Source organism: Mastigoproctus giganteus, chromosome 10, assembly GCF_048544385.1.
Source record: "Mastigoproctus giganteus isolate SK-2022 chromosome 10, ASM4854438v1, whole genome shotgun sequence".
Classification (NCBI taxonomy): Eukaryota; Metazoa; Arthropoda; class Arachnida; order Uropygi; family Thelyphonidae; genus Mastigoproctus; species Mastigoproctus giganteus.
In genome coordinates, this window is record NC_143584.1 from 98,302,342 (window position 1) to 98,324,765 (window position 22,424).

A 22,424-nucleotide genomic window follows, 5' to 3' on the forward strand; every position below is an offset into this window, starting at 1 on the left:
TGACACTCCTGATTCAATTTGTTAACGTGTCTGTTTTTTATTTCTGAGGCCTGTGCTTCACGTCGTAAATCTATGGGTTTTTATTGGCGCATTAGCAACTAAGGCTATAATGCGCAAATCTATGGAGGCCTTCAATACAGACCAATCGTTAGGATGCAGATAATTTTTTAATTCGTCGCGAACTTGAGAATGCTATTTTTATTTATTAGAATACCAAGATCTTAAGGCAAGTTTAACTATATTACGTGATGTGTCAAGTGCTAGTTTCTTAACACGTTGACTGCCAATGCTTATTTGTGTAAACTGGTCTCCAACAGCAATTTGAATTAGGCATGTTAAATTATTCAAAACCCAAATTATAATATATATTCATCACCAAGACTCTTAAAAAAGAGCTTATTGTTGTAAAAAAAAAAGTCTCACGAATTATCTCTGGCGTATTCAATAGAAAATTCTTTGTGGCAGCCAGCTACGAGTTAACTCGATTAAATCAGACGGGTTGTAACTTGCAGAATTCTCTGTATATCAGTTAGTGCTGTGCGTAAATCCGCTGCAGTGACACAGACTTTGTCATGTACATTGTATTTAGTACTTTGTTACCTGTTTTTTTTTTTTTTTTTTTGTGAATAAATTCTGTTTTCTGACGGCGTGGTTGATTTTTTATTCTTATCCCAGAAGCCCACTATCCATCAATTGCACGTATTTACTACGAATATACTCGTCGCTGTGCCTGAAAGGCAAGTCATACCAGTCTGAGTTAATTCTTATGTGGCATCCTGGGCAGATCGCCAAATACAAATTACCTCGTAGTCGGCAGTAAACGTGTTAACACCCAAAATTTTATGATTTACATTGACCCTGGCAAACTTTGGAATTATGTTGCTTTAAGGGCAATATTTTTGGTTTTTCAATGGGATTAAGCCTGAGTGGCTTAATATCAGAGATCTACAAAGGGTACTAGGAAAGTTTTGCAATACAGCTTTGTTTATTTAATTTTTTCAAAGTAATTTCCTCTACATTCAATACACCTCTCCATCCTCCGAAACCAATCTTTAAACCAGTTCTGCCAAGTTTCACTAGGGAGTAAAGCACACTCGTTGTCCCAAGCCCGTAGAAGGTCCTCATCACTGGAAAACCGCCTCCCTTTTAGCTTCATTTTCACATGCGGGAACAGTGCAAAGTCGCAGGGAGCAAGGTCTGGCCTGTAGGGAGGGTGCTCGAGAAGTTTCAGTCCTGTCGTGGTCAAATATTCGGTGCAGGCTTTGGCGCGGTGAGCTGGAGCATTTTCGTGATGGAGGTACCAGGTGTCCATTCTTGACTTTGGCCGCAGGTTCTTCATAGATCCAATGACTTTAGGCAGGCATTGTTCAGTATACCACTTAGCTGTGACTGTCTTCTGCGTGTCCAAAACGACACGTTCCACAATTCCACTCGATTTGAAAAATACAGCTATCATTTTCTTCTTTACAGATCGGGATTTTCTGACAATTACGGGTGTGTCGTCATCATCAAAGACCCAAACTTTGTTTTGAGCCTTGGTCGACAGATCGTAATAGTACAGCCAAGTCTCGTCACCTGTCACGATGTTGTTCACATACCGAGATTGTCCCTTATCAAACTTTTTTAACATCTCCCGGCACCAAGTCACACGTCGTGTCATCTGCTCTTCAGTCAGTTGATGTGGCACCCAGAGAGAACAAAGTTTCTTCACGTGCAAATGATCTTGCAGAATCGAACGAATTGCTGGTGCATTTAGGCCCAAAGTATCCTCTATCTGTTGGTAGGTCACTCGCCTGTTTTCATCAAGCATTTTCCTCACAGCAGTAACGTTTTCCTCCGTAACTGACGTTCGTGGCCTTCCCGGCCTCTCAGAATCCTCCAGAGTGAAATTTCCCCTTTGGAATTCTCTATACCACCTGAATATCGTTGTACAATGTGAACAATCATCATCTAGTGCAAGAGTCATTTCTTCTAAGCACTGGTCTATGGTTAAACCACGCACGAAATTATACCGCAAAACTGTCCTTATCTCATTTCGTGACCACGATGCCATCGCAAGCACTTTACACTCTCACTACTAATGAATAACTGAGCCCATCGACTTGGCGCGGCGGCTACTATGCACGTATGAACATGTCTCAACATGCAGCAACAAACAGCTTCCTGTGATTCATTGTTGCGTCATATTGCAAAACTTTCCTAGTACCCTTTGTATCTCTCAACGATTGAACATATACATTTGACGCCTTTTCTACCCCATATCACGTACTATGGGAGGTATTTAGACGATGTTCTAGTTTTTACTGATAGTAGCATTATCCAAGACATTTTACATTCATTTAATAATTTTCATTCTAGACATTCTTTACATTGGAAAGGGAGAATACGAATACTAAGTCATTAAATTTTCTAAATTTCACACTTACTCGAGACTCGAATAGAATCCAATTTAACATCTATCGTAAACCTACAAACACCGTTATGCTTCTGCATTATAACAGCTATCACCCGTTCACCTACAAAAGATCAATTTCTCAATGCTTATAAATATTCAACGATAGAATCTGCTTTGGGCTCAGAAATTCAAATATTAACCAACTGATTCTTAAACAAGGGTAACCCCCTTGCTACAATAAACCGAATTAATATCAAATATCAAAAAATACTTTATTTCTGTCCCATATGTTGAATGGTGGCACAAACAACTTAAGATTCATTAAAGATACTGAATTTACAATTGTAGCCAAGCCAATACGGAAATTACACACTATACTGAACAATCGCTCAGTCCTTTCCTCATTCACAACACAAATAAATGACCTAGTATACAACATTTCTTGCAGTGATTGTGACTCGTCTTACCAAGGTTCTACGCTGTTTACTCTGAAATTTCGTGTTAATCAACATGTGGCCTCATTTCGGGCTTCTCGTTCATCAGCGTCAGAATTAGCCTTTCATGCCATTAATGAAAAACACTTTTTTATTTAACGAGGCCAAAATACTTAGTGTCCAACATAATTATACAAGACTATTCATTGCAAAAACCGTCAAAATTAAATTACATGAGAATTCTGTTAATGTTTGCCGGCCATATATAATCTCCGATTCGTGGTCTTTTATGCTTCAGGAAGGAAGGAAAATTGTTTTGCAATTTTTTTTGTTAAGTTAATTTTTTACTTAATTTTTAATTGCATTAAATTGATTTTTAAATGTGTTCAATTAATTTTTAATTATTTCTTACTGTAATGTAAGCTTTTCAATTTTTTAATTGTTTTTGTTTTAATTTCTGGAGAGTATCATATTGAGGTAAACTTCTCTTATTTTTTTACAAATAATAGTATATAATACTTTAGCAAGACCTATATTATCATATGAAAGTGAGACATGGACTATAAAAAAATGAGATGTGGAAAGGACTGCGGAATCTACTCTTCTGGGTAAAGAAAAAATAAATCAGGATATAATGAAATCAGGATATAAATGAAAAAATTCCCTCTGCTTGATCATATTAGAGCATATGAAATGAAGCAAAAACGCATGTAGAAAGAATGGGTGAAGAAAGCAATCTAGAAAAGAGGGTGTTGGGTTGCAGTCCACATGGCAAGAGAGTATTATTATTATTATTATTAGCCATATGGTGCAAGGAAGCCTGAGGCTTATGCTGCACTAGTCAAAAAAAAAAAAATTCCAGAGTTACCCTGAGAGAGAGAGAGAGAATCAGAAGTAGAAAGGAATCACCAAGAAAGAGAAGAATGATGATATCCAGCTCAGAACCCTGGGTGTGTCAAGTCCATACTGACCAGATATGACCCCCTGGGGTTAATTTTGTCTGATTTGACTTACAAAAGCTGAAATTCTCTAGAATTCAGATCTGTAAGTTGGCAAAATTGAATCAGGTGATGCATAAATAAATATTTAAAAACATTTTTTCAAAGTTTTTTTTCAAATTCCATGAAAGAACTCACTCCACAAGGCTAGCAGAATGCTGATTCCTGAAAAAGTTAACAACATTATATGAGTGGTTATTTCTCACATGTCTATTTGCATTTTCTTAAAATTAATGGGGGGGGGGGGAAGCTACCAGTTTATTTCTGTGAAGGTTAGGATATTTGAGTTCTTTAATTTTTTTTTTTTCTCTCTCTTCATTAAGGATGACATGGGAATGACATATGATGAATTAAGTACCTATGGCAAGCTGCGTAAGCCTGGTGGATGTGGACCATTTTCTATGTTTTGTAAATTAGTATCTTTATGGCAAGACCATTGCACACCATTTGAGGTAAGATAGTTTTTTCATACAAATTAAATATAAATTTTTTGTTTTTTAAGGCACATTAGTATACATATAAAGCACCTTATTGTCTTCATGTCTGTCATAAAATTTTATATTTTGCTTTGCTTGTCTTCCTTCATGGATTAGGCAATCCGCCTGTTCTGATCTCAAAAAGGTCTGCCCATCTTTTCTTCGGTCTTCCTCTGTCTCTTTTTCCTTTTGCTCTATATGTGTAAGCTAATTTAGGGAATCTATTATCTTCCATTCTTTCTACATGTTCTTTCCATCTTTGTCTATATTCTATAATTTTTTAATTAATTGAGTAAATCTTTAATTCCTTTCTAATATTTACGTTTGGTATTTTATCTAATTTTATACATCCTTTAACATATCTTAAAAATTTTATTTCTGCAGCTTGTATTCTATTAATGTCTCTTTGTTTCGGTATCCATGTTTCAGAATCGTAAAGTGTTGGTATTGCCATTACTTTGTAAAATTTCAGTTGTGTTTCTTTCCTTGTTTTCTTAGCCACAGTTCTTTTTATTGTTCCACATATATTTTGAAATTTTGCCAATTTCTGGTTCATATCTTCTTCGACATCATATGTTAGGTATTTAAACATCCTAGGTATTTAAAATGTTTTACTTATTCTAATATTTCACTGTCTATAACTATTTTTGTTCTCACCGTATTTTTTCCTTTAAAAGCCATTGTTCTAGTTTTCATTGTTGATATTTTAACTTTATATTCTTCTGTTATTTGGTTTAATTTAAATACTGCTCTTTGTAAATTATCTTCACTCTCTTGAATAATTACTTGATCATCTGCAAATAACAGTGTATTAATCCTATTCTTTATATTTAAATATATTCCTGTATTAATTTCCTCTTTCCATTTACATATCATATCCTCGATATATAGGTTAAACAATGTTGGTGACAAGCTGCATCCCTGTCTAACTCCTTGATTTATTATACTTTCTTCTGTTAATTTTTTACCTGTATCTGTTACTATTTTTGTTCCTTGATATAAACTCTGTATTATTTTCGTAAGATGCTTTGAGTATCCTTTATTACTCAATATGTCCCATAGTTTTCGTCTGTTTACTCAATCAAATGCTTTTTCGTAATCTATAAATGCTAAATGCGTTTCTAAATTAAATTCTTTTCATTTTTCTATATTTGTTTTAATATAAATACAGTAAACTCCTGCTATTCGCGGGGGTTATGTTCCTGAGAAATGCTGCGAATACTGAGTTATGGCTCCCATAGTAATAAAGGGGTTCCGTTCCAAAGTATGAAATATATAAGAAAAACTAGTCTAAAATTTTGTCTATGTATGTATTATATGTACCTTCATAATATGACTATGTACATAGACAGTACATAGTGAAATGCAAGCATATGGCATCGAAATGAAAATAAGAAACAATTTAATATTAAATGTAATATTTATTAGAAATTTCAAATCTTTCAAACCAGTGCCTTTGCTAGCTAAAAAACTTATCCCGCCAGTGCTATCACCAGTTTCACTAAAATGTTGATAAAGGAGTTTTGCCTTTTCACGAATGATGAGTGAACAGAATTTTATTTTGAGTTCAGTCTTCTATCCACAGATTTAAAGCTTTTTCCATTTTTTCTAATTTAACATCACGAGTTACAGAGCAAATTTTTGAAGCATTTAGCGCGTTTTCATGGACACTATGTCGGATTTTTTCTTCCGATTTCTTGATTGATCGTATCGTTGACTCATTGATTTTATAATGTTTTGTTTTGCCACTGAGGAGACACTTTCACCATTAGAATTTTATCTAATAACTCAATTTTATTCGCTAATGTCATCACCTTCTTTGATCTTTTCACATTTCCCTTGTTATTCGTAGCCATATTTTTGTATGGGTTAGAAAGAACTTGTCCACAATAAAGTCACTTTCTGCCATTAACACACTCGAAAAAGTCTGTTTTACATTGCAAAACGGTAGATTTATCACTTTTGTAGCATATAAATTGATAAATTTATTCAATTTTATAAGCATATAAATTAAAAGCAAATGACGAAACCTTCCATGACAAGAGCATAACACATATTGAACAAGGATTAGCGAGAAACATCCACGCTCGCGATTTTGTGACCCCTCTCCCCCCCACCCACCGAGAAGCTGTTTTGACCGATGAAGATAATTTTAGCCACGCCCATGTTTTTTTATGGCGGAAAATGTTCACGGTGCTTTAAAATTCACATTTTTTTAGGTTTCATTTTATATTAAATCAGCGACTGCGAATACAGATACCGCGAATAGCGGGGGTTTACTGTATATTATCTGTACATGATCTTCCTTTTCCGAATCCTGCCTGTTCTTCTATTAATATTTCATCAGAGATAATTTTAATTCTATTATTAATTATTTTTCTATACTTTTAGATACTGTATTTAATATGCTAATCCCTCTATAATTCTTTGTACAATTTCTATTTCCTTTTTTTAAATATTGAAATAATTTTTGCTATCTTCCATTTCTCTGGTATTTTATATTGTTCCCAACATTTATTAAATAAATTTAGTATCCTGTCTTTTAAAAAACTTCCTCCATACTTGATCAGTTCTGCATTTATACCATCCATTCCCACTGCTTTCCTATTTTTTGTAGCTTTTAATGCCTTTTCCAGTTTTTCCTTCATTATCGGATCTATGTCAATAACTGGGTCTCACTGTATCTCTTCTGTTTGATATGTTGGATCTTTCCACAATTCTTCATAATGTTTTTTCCATTGTTCTTCCTTTATTATATTTATTCTTGAAGTGTCTTTCTCTGTGCTATTCAAGTGTTTCATCATTTTATATACCAAATTTTGTCTTCCATGAACATCATGTTATATTGTTCTTATAAATCTATCCCATGACTCTGCTTTAGCCTTCCTTATTATATCTTTAGTTTTATTACGTTCTTGTTTATATATTTCTTCATTCTCACTTGTCCTGTTTTGTATATATTTAAGATATTTATCTTGTTTGTCTTGTACTGCTTTAGCTATTTCTTCATTCCATATCTCTACCCCCCTCTTCTTATAGTTTTTCCTGAATTGTCCTAGTCTCTCTTTTGCTATCTTTTGAATTATATTTAATATATTATTCCATTCTTCTTCTATTTACTCTCTCTCTCTCCGATGTTTTATTTATTTCGTCTTTAAGCCTTTTTTTCATATAAATTTTGTATACTTTCTTCTTGAAGTAGATATACTTTGTAACCTAACTCCTCCTTTTTCTGAAGAGAAAAGCTTTAATAGCTTTTCTCTTCTTCCATTTAGCCCATAACTCTATTTTTGAAGCCACTAAAAAATGATCTGAATTAATATCATATCCTCTAAACACAGTATCTCAACATTGTTTTGCTATCAACTTCCACAACAAGGGTTGGAAGTGTGTTCCACCAACCAACTACCCGCTGGCTAAAGGCAAATTTCTGCATATCTATCCTACATCTGTCTTTCCTCATTTTGAATGTATGCCCTCTCAGGTGATTATTCTGAGCAAGAGGAAGAATCCCATTGGCATTCAGCATGCCCAAACCATTCAAGGCTTTATACACCCTATCAGATCACCTCGCCGGTGCCTAGTCTCCAGACACTGTAATTTTCAAAACTTAAGCCTTTCTTCGTAAGAGCAACCATTTGTTCCATTCACTAATCTTGTTGTCCTTCTCTGTACTCGTTCCAGCAGCTCTACATCCTTCTTGAAATGAGGCCTCCAGACCTGTATACAGTACTCAAGGTGTGGCCTAACCATTGCCTTATACAAGGGAATAATCACCTCCTTATCCCTGCTAGAAAAATTCCTGTATATCATTGACAAGACACCATGAGCTACTCTTGCAGACCGTCTGCACTGCTCAGAGAACTTCATATCTACCTGCACAATTACCCCAGGTCCTTTTCATTCTCTACCACTGTCAGTGTAGTACCACAGAGTTGATACGTTGCTCTGGGGTTGTTTCCCATATGTAGTACTTTACATTTGTCAATGTTAAACTTCATTTGCCATCTCTCAGCCCATCTGCTCAACCTTTCCAGATCCTGTTGCAGCAGCATAGCGTCAGTAGTGTCCTTAACAACCCTGCCAACCTTTGTATCATCTGCAAACTTGGACATTAAGCTTGATATGCCATCATCAATATCATTTATAAATACAGAAAACAATAATGGACCCAATACTGAACCCCGAGGGACTCCACTAATAATATTAGTCCATGATGAGCAGCCATTGATTACCACTCTCTGTCTTCTCCCCCTCAACCACCCCTTTATCCATAGCAGCAATTTGCCTCCAATGCCATACTGCTCCAATTTGTGCAGCAGTCTTCCATGTGCAACAGTATCAAAAGCCTTTCTAAAATCCAAGTATATAATATCAAAGTTATTCCCTGCATCCAGTTCTTTTGTGACTGCATCATAGTATCCAATCAAATTGGTCAGGCAAGACTTTCCCTTAACAAAACCATGCTGTGTCCGAGCTATAACTGAAGTCTTGTCTAGATGATCCTGCAGTGCTTCTTTAACCAGTGCCTCCATTAATTTTCCTGGAACAGAAGTTAAACTCACTTGTCTATAATTACTTGTGTCAGCCTTTGATCCTCCTTTGTGAATTGGGGTCACATTTAGTATTAATATTAGTAATGGCTGCATGGTGCAAGAAAGCTTATGGCTTATGCTGCACCAGCCAAAAAAAAACCGAATAAAACAATGATAACAAAAATAAATAAATAATAATAATTAATAAAAGAAAAGGAAATTAAACCTATCATCCTATGCGCTTCCTTGACCCGAAGGTACTATCCAGATGACCTTTCAATTTCCTCAAACTGTCAGCCTCTACCACCCATGTAGACAACTTATTCCAGTAATTTATAACTCGCTGGCTAAAATAAAACTTCCTGCAGTCCAATCTGCATGGAAGTTTTATTTTATCGTGCATTAAGAATCTGCAGATAAATGAACCACTAGGTGGCAGTGATCACAGTGTGCTGAAGTGGGATTTACTCAAAGAGGTAACTACCATTAGGGGTAAAGGGAAGGGTTATTGCTTTCGTAAAGGCGACTACGATGGACTGAGACAGTATTTAAATTCTATACAGTGGGACCAACTGATGATGTTACCAACAGCAAATGCAAAATGGGAAGCATTCAAATAACTTATCTTGGAAGCTACTAGGCTTTACATACCAACCAAGAAATATTGTTCAAAGTTTAGGCCCAAATGGATGTCAGATGAACTGATGAGGCATATGGCAGAGAAGAAACATGCATGGGATACATACATACAAATTAACACATGACACAGAAGCCTATGATAGATACAAGTTGATCTGTAACCAAGTTACAAAGGAGGTTAGGCAGGTGAAGGCAGATTACGAGAAATCTTTGGCAAGGGATGCAAAGAAAAACAGCAAAGAGTTCTTTACTTATGTAAACTCTAGAAGGAACGGGATGAATCAGATTGGACCACTTGATATCGATGGGTCAACTGTTGATGATCCTGCTCAGGTAGCTAACAAACTAAATGAATATTTTGCATCGACATTCACACATGAGGAGTTATTTAGCGAGGGGAAAGCCAGAGGTATATTCAACTCTAGCAGTAAGCTAGAGAATCTTGTAATAACTGAGAGTAAAGTGGAGGAGAAATTGTTGAAGATAAACACAAGAAAGGCACCCGGGGTAGTTGGGATCTATCCAGTTATATTAAAGGAGGCAGCAGAGGAAGTAAGCAAACCCTTAGCCATAATTATGAGAGCTTCCTTGGACTCAGGGGAGGTATCCACAGACTGGAGATGTGCAAATGTGACCCCAATTCACAAAGGAGGATCAAAGGCAGACACAAGTAATTATAGACCTGTGAGTTTAACTTCTGTTCCAGGAAAATTAATGGAGGCACTAGTTAAAGAAGCACTGCAGGATCATTTAGACAAGACTTCAGTTATAGCTCGGACACAGCATGGTTTTGTTAAGGGGAAGTCTTGCCTGACCAATTTGATTGGATACTATGATGCAGTCACAAGGAACTGGATGCAAGGAATAACTTTGATATTATATACTTGGATCTTAGAAAGGCTTTTGATACTGTTGCACATGGAAGACTGCTGCACAAATTGGAGCAGTGTGACATTGGAGGCAAATTGCTGCTGTGGATAAAGAGGTGGCTGAGGGGGAGAAGACAGAGAGTGGTAATCAATGGACACTGCTCGTCGTGGACTAATGTTATTAGTGGAGTCCCTCAGGGCTCAGTGTTGGGTCCATTATTGTTTTCTGTATTCATAAATGATATTGATGATGGTATATCACGCTTAATGTCCAAGTTTGCAGACGATACAAAGGTAGGCAGGGTTGTCAAGGACACTACTGACACTATGCTGCTGCAACAGGATCTGGAAAGGTTGAGCAGATGGGCCAAGAGGTGGCAAATGAAGTTTAACATTGACAAATGTAAAGACTACACATGGGAAACAGCAACCCCAGAGCAATGTATCAACTCTTTGGTACTACACTGACAGTGGTAGAGAATGAAAGGGACCTGGGGGTGGTTGTGCAGGCAGATATGAAGTTCTCTGAGCAGTGCAGACGGGCTGCAAGAGTAGCTCATGGTGTATTGTCAATTATATATAGGAATTTTTCTAGCAGGGATAAGGAGGTGATTATTCCCTTGTATAAGACAATGGTCAGGCCACACCTAGAGTACTGTATACAGGTCTGGAGGCCTCATTTCAAGAAGGATGTAGAGCTGCTGGAACGAGTACAGAGAAGGGCAACAAGATTAGTGAATGGAACAAAGGGGTGCTCTTACGAAGAAAGGCTTAAGTTTTGCAAATTACAGTGTCTGGAGACTAGGCACCAGCGAGGTGATCTGATAGAGGTGTATAAAGCCTTGAATGGTTTGAGCATGCTCAATGCTGATGGGATTCTTCCTCTCGCTCAGAATAATCACCTGAGAGGGCATAAATTCAAATTGAGGAAAGACAGATGTAGGATAGACGTGCGGAAATTTGCCTTTAGCCAGTGTGTGGTTGGTTGGTGGAACAGACTTCCATCCCTTGTTGTGGAAGTTGATAGCCTAAATAAGTTTAAGGCTCAGCTGGACAGATATTTTGAACGAACAGAGAGGTGAAGTGGTTTCTTTTTTTTTTTTTTTTTTTTTTTTTTTGGCTGATGCTGCATAAGCTTGCTTTCTTGCATCAAATGCCTCTACTAATGCTAATCTAAACATTTCCCCCCGTAACTTGAATTTATGTCGCCTAGTTCTAGCATCATTTATAATCTTGAAAATTTCGTCCTCATTCATTTTACTGATGCCTCTCAGAGCCTTAAACACCTCAATCAAATCTCCTCTAAGGTGTCTAGTTTCCAAACTCTGCAACCCCACATATTCGAAGTCTTTCTTCATAAGGACACCCTTTTGCCGATCTCACCAGGCGAGTTACCCATCTTTGTACCTCCTCTGAGTCCAAAGAAGCTCTCATAATTATGGGTTTGCTTACTTCCTTTGTTGCCTCCTTTAATATAACTGGATAGATCCCATCCACCCCAGGTACCTTTTTTATGTTTATCCTCCAACAATTTCTCCTCCACTTTCCTTTCAGTTATTACAAAATCGGCTAGCTCACTGGTACAGTTTACTTCACCTCTGGCATTCCCCTTCCTGAATAACTCCTCATGTGTGAATGTAGATGCAAAATACTCATTTAGTTTGTTAGCCACCTGAGCAGGATCCTCAACTGTTGAACCATCAATATCCAGTGGACCAATCTGATTCATCCCTCTCTTTCTAGAGTTTACATAGGTAAAGAACTCTTTTCTGTTTTTCTTTGCATCCTTTGCCAAGGATTTCTCATAATCTGCCTTTGCCTGCCTAATCTCCTTTGTGATTTGGCTACAGACCAGCTTATATCTATCATGATATTTAGAAAGGATTTGTTAATAAGCCTTTCTAAATATCATTAAAACTAGACTGAATGCCTAGTTAGAAAAATCCAGCAAATTTTTTTTGATACATATCAAAAAAGAAATAATAACTATATAAGTTATTATTTCTTCTATACCTATGTTATTATTAATATCTTCTTATCAAAGAAATGAGATTGTTTCCAAACAAACATTAGATTAAATACATTCATCAAATATTTAAATAATGATGAATTGACTTCATACCGACAAACAGGAAAATGATATTCACTGACTGCTCAGTCTTGAACCATTTTAATGTTGGAAGCAACCATTGGTTACTGAGAGCAAAAATCAGAATTGATTGCAAGAAAGAATGAAAGAAATTGGTCAAGTCATCTATAGTGAAGATCAACACTAACCAACTATTGAAAAGGGGATTATTTGTCCTAACCAGGAGTTTAAATTCAGCCATTTTATTAATCAGCACTCTTAACATTACTGTAAGCACAGTTAAGACTAAATAATTTCTATAATTTATTACCCTAACTCACCCGTTGAAGTTATTTAGTAGTTATTATCAACATTGGCTGTTGTGGCAACTAACATGAATTCTTGAAGTGAGTGCAAGCAATGCTTTGACCCATGAGGGACTCACATTTGGTGAGTATGGGTTTGGCACACCCAGGGTTCTGAGTTGGATATCATCATTCTTCTCTTTCTTGGTGATTCCGTTCTACTTCTGACTCTTGTTCTCTCTCTAACAGGGTAATTCAGAAATTTTTTTTTTTTGGCTGGTGCAGCATAAGCTTTAGGCTTCCTTGAACCATATGACTAAATAATAATAATGGGGGCATCATGGCCCAGTGGTTATGACACTGGACTACCAGCCTGATGGACCCGGGTTCGAGTATCGCCTTGGCAGAAGGGAACGCGGCTCCATCACGCTGGGAGATCGGTATAATAATAGTAATAAATTAGAATAATAATAATAAATAAATTAATAGTAATAAAAAATTAATAAATAAATAAACATCGGGAAAGTTGCCCCAAGGGACCTACCTACCCCAAGGTCAGAGTAGCTGCTAAGACAGATCGTGGCGCCATCTGACATCACTCCAGAGAACTACCACTGGACATAAGCCGAAGCTAAACAGGTCCACCTCCATAGATGGATGATGTCGCAAAGAAATATTAATCGTACTGCATCAAGTGTGGCACAGGATAAAGTCACTCACATTCGGGCCTTAGGCAGAGGAGTCAGTTCAAAAAATCAGAGACGGTCTCCCAAGGAAGACAGTGGAGCGAGTGGTGCTGTCCCCCCCCCGTATGACTACCACAAGAGAAAGGCAAGACCATCCAGCCCCACCAACTGGAAGTGCTTCCTGTGCAACTGCGCTACTGACCACCCAGGAAGGGAGAAAACACCAACGCATGAAGTGGAGCATCGAAATGAATACATACATCATGCAAGCATACTACGAAATAACGAAGCTGGAGACCGATATGACAACTTACAGGGCGAGACTACATACCAAGTGACTGGAACGATTCCCGGATATTCAGGTCAGCGAATAGTGGATCAGAGAAGGACCGTCGTCACGAACAACCTGATAGCTTCTGCAATCTTGGAAAAAAATCAAGCAGGACGTGAACAATCAACTACAAAGGATAAAGAATACGGAACCAGAGGAGGAAGAACATATCACCATCGAACCAGAGGAAGAAGAGCAAGAAGAAATACAACCCACAGTAGCTGAAGTGGAAAGAGACGAGGTCGTGATATCCAGAATAGAGGACGAGTGAAAGAAGGAATGGACCCCACAAAGACTCACGTGATACCGAAGCAGGGGCCGAATAGAACCTTGTGGAGAGTCACAGACCACCTGAATCGGCACATAATACCGCATTACCTCGACAGCAGTGGTGCAACACTGGAGGCCATCCACACAGCCGTGTATTTTGCTGCAAGGATTAATGGAAGAGAAGCGAGAGTCCAGCAGCAGAAGAACCAGAAACAGAAGGAACCACCAGCTTGGGAAAGAAGACTTCAGCAAAAGATAGAAGAATTAAGAGTCAAGATAGGCCAATTGACCCAGTACCGACGGGGCAATAGGAGTAAGAAATTAGTTGGAAAAATGAAAAGCATCCTCAAGAGAGACAGAGTCCACAGCAGATATGAGACAAAAAATCAGAGAATAGGAGAGTACTTGGACACATTGAAGCAGAACCTCCTTGCACTAAGCAAGAGACTATGCCGATACAAAGAGAGCTCCCAGAGGAAAATAACCGAATCTTCAATGACTAAAGAGGCTTCTACAGGAATCTCAGAGAAGATGGGAAAGAAGGGAACGAACCACCCGAGGAGAAGACGATTGAGGAGTTCTGGGGAAACATATGGAGCAGAGAAGTAAGACATAACAGCCGAGTCACCTGGATAGAACTAGAACGCAAGAGAACCAAGGACGTACAAGAAAGAAGAAGTAAAACAGATGATCAAGAACTCTCACAACTGGTGAACTCCAGAAATAGATAACGGCCACAACTACTGGTATAAGAAGCTCACTTGCACACATCAGCACCTGGCAGAGCAGTTCACACAAATTATAAGGCACCCGGAGACAATCCCAAAGTTCCTCACTCAAGGAATCACATATCTGAAGCCTAAAGACTAAGATACAAGAAACCTGGCAAAATATAGGCCAATCACCTGCCTGCAAACAATGTACACGATACTGACCGGCTGCATAACCAAGAAGATATTGGACCACTTGGAGAGCCAGAACATAATGGCTGAACAACAGAAAGGATGCAAGGTGCAATTAACTATAGATGCCGTGGTTATGGAGCAAGCCTACAAGAAGCACCACAACGTGTACACAGCCTACCTCGATTACCGCAAGGCCTTCGACTCTGTGCCTCATAGCTGGCTAATAGAGGTGCTGAACATCTACAAAGTCAATCCAATAGTGACAAATTTCCTAGGAGAAACGATGGCGAAATGGAGTACCACCATTAAGGTCGAAAACATCACAACCAGGCCAATCCCGATCAGGAGAGGAATCTTTCAGGGAGATGCCCTGAGCCCATTGTGGTTCTGTCTATCACTTAACCCGCTATCCACCATACTCAACCTTAGCAAGTACGGATATAACCTCAAAGAAGGAAGGAAGAACCTGTACCCCCTCACCCACCTGATGTACATGGATGACATCAAGCTCTATGCAGGAACCTGGAGTAGTTCTGGAGAAGCACCTCCAGCAACTACTCCAGATCACCGAAGAATTCAACAATGATATTAGGATGGAATTTGGTCTAGACAAATGCAAGACCCACGGATTGCACCAGGGAAAATTAGTCAACCGAAACTACCAGCTGCAGTGTGGTAAAGAGATCGAAGGCATGGCAGAGGGAGAGGCCTACAAATACTTGGGGATGATGCAGGCTTAGCAGTTACAGCACAAGGAAAATTAAGGCTTGCCTGAACGAAAAATACCATCAGAGACTCAGAAGCCTGCTGAAAGCAAAGCTGAACAGAGGGAACACAGTTAAAGCCATAAACACCTATGCAGTCCCAGTGCTAACATACTCCTTCGGGGTCATAGATTGGACTAACACCGAGCTGGAGGATATCATGAGAAAGACAAGGACAATGATGACCAAGAGCCACCAACACCACCCGAAATCTGCCGTGGAGAGACTGACAATTGCCCGGGAAGAAGGAGGAAGGGGCCTGATAGACCTCATTGAGCAACAGAAGACAGTGATAATTAACCTGAAGGGTTACTTCCAGAAACACACAGCAGCACTCCACCAGGCCAAAAGGAAGATAGACAAGCGGTATATCCCACTCAACTTAAGCGAGGAGTCCTCGCCCAGCCAGGAAGTACAAACGAAGCTAGAAAGATGGGCAGAGAAGACACTCCATGGCAGACACTACAATGATCTCCATCAAGATCACAGATAAAATTGCTTCCAATGCATGGCTCACAAGCGGGACTCTCTTCCCCGAGACTGAGGATTCATGCTTGCCATCTAAGACCGGGTAATCAACACCTGGAACTATAGAAAATACATCACCAAGGAGCCCGGAGTGTTCAACGATGTCGACGATGCCACCTGGCCTCAAAAACGATCCAACACATCACTGCGGGATGCAAAGTGATCACCCAGACTGAGTACACTCATAGACACGACCAGGTAGCCAGGATAATATATCAGAAGCTAGCACGGAAATACCAGTTGATCGAAGAAAGTGTACTGTACTACAAGTACGAACCCCAGGCAGTACTAGAGACCCCAACCCACAAGCTGTATACCGGGACTGCGCCATAATAACAGATAGGACAATCCCGCACAACAGACCGGACATAACCCTTGTGGACAAGAAGGAAAAGGCTACTTATCTGATTGCCATAGCGGTACTCAACACTGGCAACCTGCAGAAAACCCATGGGGAAAAAATCAGGAAATACACGCACCTAAGACAGGAGATCAAAGAGATGTGGCATATGCAACAAGTAATGACCATCCCAATCATCGTGTCAACCACAGGTATGGTGCCAAAGACCCTACATAACAGCCTAGCAGCAATAGGTCTCCCAGCGAACACCTACAAGGAACTCCAGAAAGTCGCAATCCTGAACACCTGTAGGATAGTCAGAGAGTTCCTCGACCAACAGTAACACCAGACATAACAACCACCCTGTGTACTTGGTAGCAATACCCGTCACGAGGTGGAATCCCCAATCAGGGAGAAATAATATAATAGCAATAATAATGATAATATCATCAGATAAATGCAGATATAAATTACCCTTCACCCTCTCCCCCTAACTAGCCGTTTCCATGAAACCGTTAGGGTATCCTCAATAACACTGGCAAAAGTCCTTGCACCACCATTGTCCAAATGAATACCGTCTCTACAAAATAGAGTCCTTCTACCTACAAAATGGGCCATGCTGATAAAAATTCTTCCCCTATAGCCTTGCAGATTCCCTCAAATCTTGAGTTAATTCACAAGGCTTTCAGCATATAATTCCCTTGTATCGTGTTTGGGAAGAATTGCAGACACACATTCTGACCTGACTCACGGAATTTTTTCCCGCATACTCCTATATTTATCCAACAGTAGATCAGGTCGTGTACATTTAATATCGTTACTTCCCATGTAAATAATACTGCTCTACCTTCCTTAAAATCTGACAATCTGTTGGTAACATCATCAATTGTTGCTCCTGGCAAACACACTTTTTTTTCTGGACCACCTATCTTTATTACAAAAAATGTTGCCCATTTCCCTGACAATAAAGTCTCCCAATAAAACCAGATCACCTTCCACCAGAGTAGTCTGCACTTGACTGTTTTTTTTCTGGGATCCGAATCAGGGGTGCATCACTTGGCAAGTCACAAAATACTTAAGTCTCTGACATGCTCCCAGTTACATTTGTGTCTAGGGAAAGCACTCGTTTCTTCAGTGACTCAAATTCTTCTCGTAATGCACCAAGTTCTAATTTGAGATTGTTACACTCCTTAACATTGGTTGCAAAGAAAAAGAATAGTCAATTGAGCTAGGTCTGTCTACTAGACCAGCCTTAGATACATGCCACAGGCTATACAAACTACAGTTATGGCTCCCACTGGAAATGCCCGCAGCAATTTCCATTTGAGCCATGATATTCTTGGACTTTGTATTGTGAGTGGATCTTGTAGCAACCATTACTTAAGTAAAATTTGAACTTTAGAAAGATTATGAAATTTAAATTTACAGTATATTACAGAATTTATGTTAACAAAATATTGCATAAATTAAACTGTTGTCAAAACTTTAACCACTAAAGAAGTGAAATTTGAGCTACTGAACGAAAGTCACGAAGTTCCCACGGTATGAAGTATCAATAACAAAAGCTATCTGAATATTAAGCTGTATCTTTCCAAATACTTTAAAAATTTAAACTTACAATATACCACAGAATTTAAATTAACAAAGTATTATAGGAATTATACTGCTGACAAAACTTTTAACCACTAGTGAAATTAAATTTTTAACCTACCCAACAAAAGTTAGAAAGTTCCCGCCAGAATATCGATGACAAAGGCTGTCCAAATATTAAACAGTAGCTTTCCAAATACCCATCTAAATAAAAAATTAACTATAACATAACACATATAGTGTTTTGTCATAGTTATTTTTTATTATATTTGTCATAGTTATTTTTTATTATATTTGTCATAGTTAATTCATATCCTACTTTTAAACTTGTATTACTTAATTGGTTTGTAAGGCAGAGCAATCATTAATTGTGCATTTCATAGAGAATTTATGCTACTGAGTTCAATGCTAATTCCTTTTCTCTTTCATTCTAGATTAAAAATTGTGAATAAATTGAGCTTGAATTGCTGCAGCTTTTGAAGTATGAGGGGGCATGTCACCACAGCCCCTGTGGTGACATTACCCCCCATACATTGCATTTGACATCAATCATTGATGTCAAATGGGAAGTGACTTGCAGTGTTCATGTTGTTAACAGAGATGCAAGTTTCTTTGGCATCACAGTTAATCTGTGGTCCTTTAGTACCAAATTTCACTTTTGAAACATGATTTCATCATTTGTTGAAGTTGAAAGCCATCCAAATCATGGGTCACTTCAGCAGACTCCCTGCCCTCCCTAAAATGACTTGCCAGTTGAAAACTCATGTATGACCCATTGCAGAGTTCCCACATGCTGGTTTAAGATCAGGTTCACTTGTTGTTTTTCCAGTTTTAAAGCAAGATTTAACCCCCACACACACACACACACATTTTTCAGTTGACTCCAACATTTTGAGAAAACGAGATGTGAAAACACATCTTCTTTATTGGCTGACAATAATTGATCGCCATAAGTCAGCAAACAACTTAACTGCATCCAATTGAAGATGAAACATGCCTAAATGCATTGTCACAGTGCACTATTGTTCAATAGTGAGTATAATCTAGATATTTTTGAGCAGACTTTCTATGTATATAGAAACATTATAGTGTTGATCTGACTTTTCTTTCATGAGTGATGCTTGAACATTCAAAACACTTTCATTTATGTATACTCTGCATAAGTTGTCCACCAGAAAGATAGATATTTGTGAGTCTTTTATTCTGGCCGCATTGCTGATGTGGTTATCATAATAAGCATCTTGTTGAAATTAATGATGATTATTTCTGAATCATCTCTGACCAGCTGCATTTAATATGCTGTAATTGAAAAACCAACAAACCTTGTCATAATGTTATATTTAGTATATATAACTTCATCAGTTATATCAGCCTGCCCTGTACAAAATTTTAGCCACATGGCTGTGGTTGCTATGTTATTACTGCTATACTTAATTGACCCCTACAGACAGGTCAGCTTTCTTCTTCCTATCACCTCTCTTTTTCCCTTTTTTCATATTCAAATACATGTTGCAGCTGAATTTGCTGAAAACAGTGCTTGTTATGGATCACTCCTGGCAATGACTCCTTCCAGAGGGTTATCAGAGACAAGAGATAACTCATGTTTTATGCATCATTAATAAAATCTGAATAATTTGTGGCTCAGTGTTTTCCTCAGTCAACAAGTATTTACTGAGCATGGGACATTCTCTGTTAAATTGTTTGTTTATTTGTAGTTAAAAATTTCAAATATTACAAATGTTTATCCTCAAATCATAAACCTTTCTTTATAGATGTTGTTATCCCTCTCCATGTTTAGGTAGCAGAAAAAGTAAGACATTTCTTTCGACACTATGCAATTAATAGGCATAAGATGACTGTCATAACCCCAGCTTATCATGCAGAATGCTACAGCCCTGATGATAATCGTTTTGACCATAGACAGTTCTTGTATAATGCTAAGTGGGTATGGCAGTTTCGTTCTATAGATAGAAAGGTAAATTTTTGTGCATATTAATTAATAAAAATAGATTGAACATAAATAATTCCTAAACTGTTTAGTAAAGAAATACCAAACTGGCCTTGAAAATGCCTCCTTTACTTGCAAGTAGATGTTAATTAACGTGTCATGTTATCCATTGAAAACCATTTTGTTAAGAACTGCTCAATAGAGAGAAGTATACAAAAGGAATTTTCTTATTTAAGGGATTTTCTTGGCCATTTTTTTTTTTTTTTTCTGTAAAAATACTAATTCGTGAGTATCTATCATTACAATAAAACATATGCTTAAATGAACAGATGTTTTACCAGAACAGGTAAGAAGATTATTGAGTTGTACTGGGAAAGTGGAGGGCATAATCATAAATACCAACTGTCATGTTAGCAGATGTGTAGAAGCAGAGACAAATTATCATAACCACAAATAGTTGAATAGCATTTAATACTAGTACATAATGGGTAATTAGACATGATATTCCTAATTTTAACTTTTATTAAAAAACTAACAATGACAGCAAAAGAAAATGAGCTGTATGTTTTTGTACTATCACAACACAGTAAAATCTATGATTATCAAAATTTGCTTACATTGAATGGAGCATTTAAAAGAAAATGCACAGAAGTTGTTCTGATAGTGGATGATTAAGTGCCATTTTGAAAACTGTAAGCTCTTTCTTACAAAAGGGCTGAAGTTACATTAATTGTCAGTAATTAAAAAAAAATGAAGATTAATTTTCAGTAATTAAAAAGAAACATTTTATTTTTATTAGTATAAAGAAAAACTTGGTTTTTTTCCCCCTCTATGTTCATTATTTATTAAAATTATCTGTGTTTTTTCCATAATAAAATTTTAAAATCAGGAGCATCATTTGTAACCACCTTGTACAATACATATAATAAATTTAATTATCGGTAGTTAAACAAATATTACCCACATATATGAAGGTAATTTCCTGATTTAAAAAAAAAAAAAACTGTTGTTTTTTTTTTGTTTTTTTTTAATTAGGTAAAACATCTAGAAACCTTGCAAACAGAGAAAGAAAAATCAACCTCAAAACTATTACTAAATGAAAAAAAGGAGAATAATGACTCTACAGTAGATGTGTTTCATGCTAGTGACCAGCAACTTCACTCAGTTTTATCATTAGGAAGTAAAGGGATGGGTATAGTTTCTGATTCCATGTTTCTTGATAAATTAACATCTGAAGAAACTATTAGATATTTTTGTTTTGCAAATCTACTCAGACTAAAAGAAAATGCTTTGTCTGTTCCTGCACTTGATAAAATAAAATATTATTTAGTTACTTACAAGTATTTATTATGTGAAACAAGCTCTCCTAATATATCTGTTATTTATAGATGTTTTGGTACATGTGTGCCATTTATAAAATGTAGATATTTTAAGCTTTATAAAAAAAAAAAGTCAGTTAATGTTAATAAACAAGGATTCTTAAAAGTTAGAATGAAGATGATTTTGTTTATCTTTGTACAAAATAGGAAAACAGCAAATTGGTATGATAAGATAAAACCTTTCCAGACTTAGAAAATAAGAACATGCGATTTGTTTTTGGTAACAAAGTAAGAAATGTGATATGAAATGTTAATAATTGAAATTCACAAAAGTGTATATTTTTAGTTGACAAAAGTACAGATAGAATATCATTATTAGTCAAAATGATCAAATTGCACTGCAACATTTTTATGTCAAGAATAAATAATACATCTTTAGAATTTAGTTAATTTAGTATTAGTATTAGGAAATGAGGCAGAAAAGCAAATCTATAAAGCATCAGCCAAAAAAAAAAAAAAAAATATCTATGTTACCTGCAACCTCTCCATTAAGCATCCTCTCCAATAATTTGAATTTTATTCTAACTACCCAAATCCACAACAATAGATAGAAGTTTGTTTCAACAATCAACCACCCACTGGTTGAAAGCAAACTTCCACACATCTATCCTTCTTCAATTTTAATTTCTCTGCTAATGTGTGTAGGCTGAGCAGAAGGAAGAATGCCATCAGCATTGGGCATGCTTAATCCATGCCCAAAGCCTTAAACATCTTAATCAGATCACTTAACAAGTGTCTAGTCTCCAGACCCTGCAGTTTGCACAACTGAAGCTTTCTTGGTAAAATCGCCCTTTGTTTCCTTCACCAATCTCTGTGTCGTTCTCTGAACCCATTACAACAGCTCTACCTCCTTCCTAAAATGAGGCCTCCAGACCTGTATGCAGTACTCAGCATGCAGCGTAGCCACTGACTTGTACAATGCAATAATCACCTCTTTATCCGCCGACCGGGCTAGCCGAGTGGG

The 22,424-nt window shown here is 37.3% G+C and overlaps 1 protein-coding gene across 1 annotated transcript in view; it reads left to right on the forward strand.

Moving 5' to 3' along the window:
• The window catches only part of Nadsyn (NAD synthetase), a 370,732-nt gene extending 349,079 nt beyond the window's left edge, over nucleotides 1-21,653 (forward strand). Inside the window, exons 19-21 of the mRNA XM_090382985.1 lie at nucleotides 4,151-4,279; nucleotides 19,932-20,108; nucleotides 21,117-21,653. Of these exons, the coding sequence (XP_090239111.1) occupies nucleotides 4,151-4,279; nucleotides 19,932-20,108; nucleotides 21,117-21,653 (843 nt within the window). The remainder of the gene's footprint in view (nucleotides 1-4,150; nucleotides 4,280-19,931; nucleotides 20,109-21,116) is intronic.
• The last annotated feature ends 771 nt before the right edge of the window (nucleotides 21,654-22,424 follow it).